The 7,415-nt window shown below is 43.4% G+C and overlaps 1 protein-coding gene across 1 annotated transcript; it reads right to left on the bottom strand.

The window, feature by feature from the left end:
- Nucleotides 1–473: 473 nt before the first annotated feature.
- LOC307205742 (uncharacterized protein) lies at nt 474–1,067 on the bottom strand. The gene has a single exon (XM_079958514.1). It carries the CDS (start codon nt 1,009–1,011, stop codon nt 508–510), a length of 504 nt encoding a protein of 167 aa, XP_079814640.1. The 5' UTR covers nt 1,012–1,067; the 3' UTR covers nt 474–507.
- Between the last annotated feature and the right edge of the window lie 6,348 nt (nt 1,068–7,415).

Raw genomic sequence — 7,415 nt, 5'->3', positions numbered from 1 at the left:
ACAGTGGTACCTCTGGTAACGAACTTAATTCTTAGCTCCAGTTTCAAGGCATGTTTTTCCCCTGAATGAATAACTATTCATGGCACTCTGAAGGATGACTCTGCACTCGTGTTGAAAAAGAGGGAAATGTGAATTTTATCAAGATGACTATATCTTAATTTATTTCCACATATAAGGAAAGCATTCAGGGTGCTAGAATGGAGGGCTACCCAACCACACCCCAGTTTTAAGGGTGCTTCAGATACCTGAAGTCCTGAACAGCTTGCTATGAGGAACTGAGGCTTAGTGTTCAAAAAACAAGACACAAACATTCTAAGAATGAAGAAGCTTTATTGAAAAGTTCAAGGAAATGGTACATAAAGTTGTACAAGAAGCAAGGAAGACAAACAGTGTGGAAGGATCTTATTCTTTACTTTAAAATAAAAGGGGGAGTGATTTTTCAGCCATGGTTATTTAGATTCAGCACTTGGATATCAGTTCAGGATATGCTGCTCAGGTTTAATTGGCCTATGAACAGATGCTAAAACGACGCCCGAACCTCTTTCCAAGGAGTGCTCCCCTCCCGTAACCCAAACCATAGCCGAAGCCGCCAGAGCTTCCAAGGAGACCAGACCCAAAGCCCAAGCCCCCATAGCCTCCTACGATCCCGGAACCACCAACGGCACATGGAGTGTTGCCTCCAACAGCCACAGGCTCACAGCTGGCAGAGAGGATGGGCCCTGGGATGGTCACAACGGAGGCAGGTGGCTGGATCACGACCTCTGCTGGTGGGATCTGGTTGATGCAGGATGGGGCAACTCCTGCCAGGACTCCGAGGTTGGCTGCTCTTTCAGCACCTCCATATCCATAGCCGAGACCACCAAATCCGGAGCCGAATCCTCCATTTCCATAGCCGAGACCTCCCAATCCATAGCCGAGACCACCATAGCCAAGACCTCCTGCTGAGCCAAACCCAACAGTGGGGGTGGAAAGACAGGATGGGACAGCGCAGGATGGACCACAGTCAACCATTGTTGGGTGGAGGTGAGTCTGAAACCAAAAACACCAAGGGAGAAAATAAGTGTGGGGTACATCACTTCAATTCCCATTTCATCCAACTTAAACCATCTTCCTTGAATGAAAATCAGCTGTCTTCTGTTATTTGTCAAACATTAAGCCCTAATTCATGGATTCGGTATTGCCCTCTACATCGTACAGCTTTTCTCTTCCCTCATGGTTCCAGGAAGATCAGAGCCATGAGGTCTGAGCTCTTTATTTCTAGGGGAAGGACCATCACTTCTGGGGGAAGGACATATGTTTTGCATGCAGTAAGTCTCAAGTTCAGTCCCAGGAATCTCCAGGTGGAGCTGGGAAATGTTCCCTCTTTGAAACCTGGTCTGGAGTGTCACAGCTAGTCATTGTAGACAATACCAAGCTATATGGACCAAGAGTTTGACTCAGTACTAGGCAGCTAAATACTTGACTTCATAAAATGCACATGATATACTGTACACAATACTGAGTTAGATGGACCAATTTGTTCCATGAAAAACACATTAATATTAGTCTGTGCTGCCCTCTGGTGTCAGTTCTCGTGAAGGTTACATGATTGGTGAAATATGAAAGGTATCCAACCATAGAGAGTGATGAGTGCTAGTTTTTGTTGGTTCAATGAAAAAAAATAGGTATAAAAGAGAATTCCTGGGAAAAAAGTATGGACATAAAAACTGTTATACCTTTAAAACATGCTCTTGCAAGTTCCAAAACTTCCCTCCTTCCTGAGCATAGGAAAAGAGCACATGGTTGGTAATTTTAAAATTGGTTTACTTACAAACCCTTCAAAGGTCAGTTTCATGTGCTTTTCCACACATCAGTCAGACAAGTTGCACAGGCAGTACTGGGCTTAATTGCAGCATGATGAAAGTTCCTAATTATTTTTTTATGGGAACTCAAGAGTGGCTTGTGTGAGCCATGCGGCGAAGCTGGATCAACCAGCCTAGCCTCTTCACTTGCTGAACTACTCACTTAGACCAGGAAAGAACAAAACCTTGATTATCTAACCCCTCTCAATGTGAGCTTACCCTAGCAAGACAACTTACTCTGTGGTCTTAACCCCTTCATGAATTAAAAAGACTTAAGCATATGAGGCTAGTTTTGCTCACGGTAATGATGAATGCTGGATTTCCATAATGTGTGGTAGAATGGGACCCAGAATCCCAGCTTCCCAAGAAAACAGAGATACCTACTTCTGAAAGCATGTTTCAAATACTGTAAGATGGGTGGCGGGCAGGGGAGAGGCTGTAGTTAACTGGGAGAACATCTGCTCTGCATGCAGAATGTCATGGGCTGGGTGCAGCTGGGCAGGGAATCTGACCAGAAATCCTGGATCTTTACTGGTGGTCATTGTAGGTAATACTGAGCTCAACAGGCTAACACTGCAAGCTAGGAGAAGGCAACTTCCAATTTTCAGAAGATTGTGTATATACACATAAAAGGTAAAGGGACCCCTGACCATTAGGTCCAGTAGTGGCCGACTCTGGGGTTGCGGAGCTCATCTTGTTTTATTGGCTGAGGGAGCCAGCGTACAGCTTCCAGGTCATGTGGCCAGCATGACCAAGCCGCTTCTGGCGAACCAGAGCAGTGCACGGAAACGCCGTTTACCTTCCCGCCAGAGCGGTACCTATTTATCTACTTGTACTTTGACGTGCTTTCAAACTACTAGGTGGGCAGGAGCTGGGACCGAGCAACGGGAGCTCACCCCGTCACGGGGATTCGAACCGCCGACCTTCTGATCAGCAAGCCTGCGGTTTAGACCACAGCGCCACCCGTGTCCCTGTATGCACACATACAAACACACACAAAAGCAGCAGATGACATTAAGTAATTTAATTTCTTGGTGCAAGATCTACACATCTCAGAGATTAATAGAATTTTGGTGTTCTCTTGGAGTTCAGAAATCTGAACCTCTTGAAAGTGCAAGAATCATTTAAAGATAACATTCTAACATATAAAGGTAGACTTGACTTACCAAAGTTTCTGAAGAGTAGAAATGGAGACAAGGAGATAAAGTCAAGCGAAGCTGTTGGGATATCTCAGCCCAAGGAGCCCTTTTATACTATTTTGGCTGTGTCCTTTGATGGCCCTACAGCTAGCTGGGATACACCCCCTTCACCCTGAGGCTTTAATTAGCAAACTGTTTCTGAAATGTCTCATGCCCCCTAATTACTTTAATAAGAAAGAAAAATGACGCAAAATCGTTAGCATTTCTTCAGCTCCCCACAATGCGCCTTGCCCTTTCTGACACTTTTGATCTTTGCATTTTCATTCTTCTGCTAAACAAATTTAATGAAACATAAAATTGCTTGCATGTTCCTTGCTTTCAGACAGATCAGCAGATACCCTGTTCTTATTCAATCTCTCTAAAGTAGCTGAAGTAGCTGGCTATCTTCTCAGCAGCTTGTGATACTGTCAGACATAGGATTTCACTTGATCAGTCCATGCACAGAACAAATCTCTTGTTTTCTTTGCCTAGAGCTTAGCTAGCCGATCAGAAGGTCGGCGGTTTGAATCCCTACGATGGGGTGAGCTCCCGTTGCTCAGTCTCTGCTTGTGCCCACCTAGCAGTTTGAAAGCGTGTCAAAGTGCAAGTAGATAAATAGGTACCACTCCGGCGGGAAGGTAAATGGCGTTTCCGTGTGCTGCTCTGGTTTGCCAGAAGCGGCTTAGTCATGCTGGCCACATGACCCGGAAGCTGTCTGCAGACGAACGCCGGCTCCCTCGGCCTCTAGAGTGAGATGAGCACACAACCCCAGAGTCATCCGCGACTGGACTTAGTGTTCAGGGGTCCCTTTACCTTAACCTAATGTTTATTAAATTTTCTGCTTTACAATTTAAAGTACTCAGTTTTTACATCCGTAAGATATCAATGACTTCCATTCTTCTCTTTCCATGATTCATTTTACATATCATAAATCCCTGCATATTTTATAGAAACTATACCATTCAGTATTCCATTATTACATCCATCATAACTTATTTACACTGTTGAATTTATCTTAATGCTGCCAGCATTTTCACCTGTCCACTGTTATTTCCCATATATTCAATAAACTTTTTCCAATCTTCTCTAAACATATGCTTTTCTTGTTCTCTTATTCTATATGTTAAGTCTGCAAGCTGCACATATTCTGCCAACTTAAGTTGCCATTCTTCTTTGGTTGTGACCTTGTTAGTTTTCCATTTTGGGGCTAACAAAACACGGGCCGCAGTAGTGGCATATAAATAACCTTTTTGACACCTGGGAATTTCAGTCTGAATTATCCCCAACAGAAAGGACTCTGGTTTGGGGGGGAAAGTACTTTTAAATATGTTTTTCAATTCATTATGGATCATTTCCCAATACTCTTTTACCCTTTTACAAGTCCACCACATATAAAAGAACGTTACCTCAACCTCTTTGCATCTCCAGCACTTATCTGATTCAGTCTTATACATCTTTGCCTACTCAGAGTAAATCATTTTCAAGTTGTTCTCCTTCAAAGAATAACATGCTGTGAACTTCAGATCACTTTTCAAGAGTTTTCCCCAGAGGTTAAAATCTTTATTGTGAACAAAACTCTTGTTTTCTACCTCCACTGTAAGAGGAAGGAATGGAGAACAGCAGCAACAACAATAGGCTTCTACATGTTTCATACTGATTGATAGATCAACAGATACCCTGCCCCATTCATTCTCTTAAAAGATGCGGGAGTAGCTGGAAATAGGCTCAATTGGCTATTTGACTTCCATACTTAGGATTTCAGCTGAACACCCCATGCACAAAATATTGCCATTGTTTTCTGCCTCCACTCCAAGATACAATATGCCTCTGTTTACCAGTACAGTGGTGCCCTGCAAGACGAACGCCTCGCAAGACGGAAAACCCACTAGACGAAAGGGTTTTCCGTTTTGGAGGCGCTTCGCAAAACGAATTTCCCTATGGGCTTGCTTCGCAAGATGAAAATGTCTTGCGAGTTCCTACGGGTTCCCCCCCCTTTTCCCCCCTTTTCCTAAGCCGCTTATCAGCTGATCCGCTGATAAGCCGCTTAACAGCTGATCGCTAAAAGCTGCTAAACCGCTAATAGCGCTAATCCGCTAAGCTGTCAATGGGCTTGCTTCGCAAGACAAGAAAACCGCTAGACGAAGAGCCTCACGGAATGGATTAATTTCATCTTGCGAGGCACCACTGTAGCTGGGAATCAAAGTTCGGGGGGAGTGTTAGTGAAATCATGACCGTCTTGTGGGCTTCCCAGCTGATTGGCAAGAGTTTGCAAATGTTCACAATCACTTGAAGTCCCCTCTCTTGAAAGTGAGGTAATGAAGGTATAGAAGGCAAGGATGATGAGACTTTTGATCCAGAAACATCTGGAGGGCAACAGATTCCACACCAGACACCTGTCCCAGCCAATTAGAGATCACATATCAAATTCACTTACATTACTAGATGCCTGTGATTTTGTGAATTTTTAAACTGTCTGTAAGTTGTAATGTCAAAGCAACTAACACAATGCAAAAGTAAGAAAAGCCCTCAATAGTCACCTGTTTCCATATTCAACTTTGAAATCACCCTATCCTCGTCTGGCCCATCGGTATGCAAGAGCAAATGGACACATAGATGAGATGGTGCCTTCAGTAAAGATCTGTAGCTATCCATCTACCTCCCTTGTTAGATTTTTGCAGAAATACTAGTTATTTCCAACTAAAGTCATGCTGATAGTAGACCTGTTGAAAGCAATCAGCAAGTCAGTGATCACAATTGATTTTGATGGATGTAACCTGAGAATGACTTTCTTAGGTAAAACCCACCAACCTGTCACCACCATCCAGCTATGCTTGTGTGTGATTTTCTGCCTTTAAATGAATTTGTTTTGAGTTGCAGCCTTTGAATACATTTCATGGCTTCCCAATATGAAAGTTTCAATTCCTTTTAAAAGCCATTTTTAAAAAGAAGAATGTCACCATTTTCTTTTGATTTCAAATCTTTGCTGATTTTATATTTCTGGCTTGGACTTGGTTCCATGAAGCAAATTTCGTAACAGCGTCTGGAATCTGCAGTGCAACTGATTCCCAGAGAAAGAAGTTCTTGGCACTGAAGTACCTTTTCCTCCTGTCCTGCAGTTCCCTTAGTAGGGCTGGGCTGCAGAAGCCAAAGAGAGCTGTCAAGCACTGGCTTGGGTTTTTCACCAGGGCTTTCTCTGCCGTGGCCCTGATCTGGTGGAACAATCTGTCACAAGAGACTAGGGTCCAGTGTGACTTGACATCGTTCCGCAGGGCCTGCAAGACGGAGCTGTTCCGCCAGGTCTTTGGCCAAGGCACAGTCTGACCCCCTCTCTCCTTCTGTAATCTTCATAGAGCTCTAACCCGATGGTTGCCATTAATTTGATTCTGAATTGATTCTAGAATGTATTTTAATTAATTGACTGTGCAATTTTATGTACACTGTGCTATTTTTACCTGTTGTTAGCCTCTCTGAGCCCGGCTTTGGCCAGGGAGGGTGGGATACAAATTATTATTATTATTATTATTATTATTATTATTATTATTATTAGTTTATGTGTGTGTGGGAAGGGTATCTACATCTCTTAAACACATACAAACATACACTACTACTTCTCTTATTTTCAAATAAGGACTGCTCCTGCTGTGAAGTACACCACTTCAGATTAACCCTAAACTTTGCTAGGCTGAAGGAAACATCTCTGACATGCCAGAGCGAGTGCAAGTGGAGAAGATAAGAATATAAAGAAAGAGCATTGCAGCTGGCTCAAATCAAAGAGCTGTATCCTCTAGCATCTTGTTTCCTACTGCGGACAACGAGATACTTCTTGGTTATCCCAGAAGGAAAGCATGGGGGACGTAGCTCTTTCCAACTCTTTCCCTCCAACTGGTGTTGGTGTTGCTGGACTCAGGTCCGGCTTGCTAGCATTTTGGTAAGGGATCTGGTGGGCAAGAGAGAGAAAGGGATGTCATATTTGATGGGCTTTTTGGCCTTGTTCAGCAGGACTCTTCTGATGGCATTCAAAGACACTGTTTTCCACTGTTACTGGAGATGTCTCAGAATCCTGTATGTATATGCAAAAAGCTTTTATGATGTCCTACAGACCCCAGTGCTGATGAAAGAGCTTTGATGATCTCCATCTCCTCCCTCTGGGTGTTTCTGCTTTAAAACATCAGACAAACTGGAGCTATTTGACTCGAGGTCAGCAAAATTAAAAGGAAGGGAGGCACAAAGGAATAGGTGTCATGATTATGTTACACTGTTACCACAGTTTAATTTTGTGGCCTCCCTCTTTGTGCTTCGTAAACTGATTTTTTATTTTTTTGCACATGAAAGAACAATTGCCAACAACGATTAGCTGGAAAGGGGCAGCACCTTAGGCACTGGGGAGGCTGGCAGA

Source organism: Podarcis cretensis, assembly GCF_951804945.1.
Source record: "Podarcis cretensis genome assembly, chromosome: 16".
Classification (NCBI taxonomy): domain Eukaryota; kingdom Metazoa; phylum Chordata; class Lepidosauria; order Squamata; family Lacertidae; genus Podarcis; species Podarcis cretensis.
The sequence above is the reverse complement of the archived record's forward strand: the minus strand, read 5'-3'. Positions and strand labels throughout refer to the sequence as shown.

Excerpts from the sequence above, each read along its gene's own strand:
- LOC307205742 (XM_079958514.1), bottom strand. The coding sequence starts at position 1,011 with ATGGTTGACTGTGGTCCATCCTGCGCTGTCCCATCCTGTCTTTCCACC.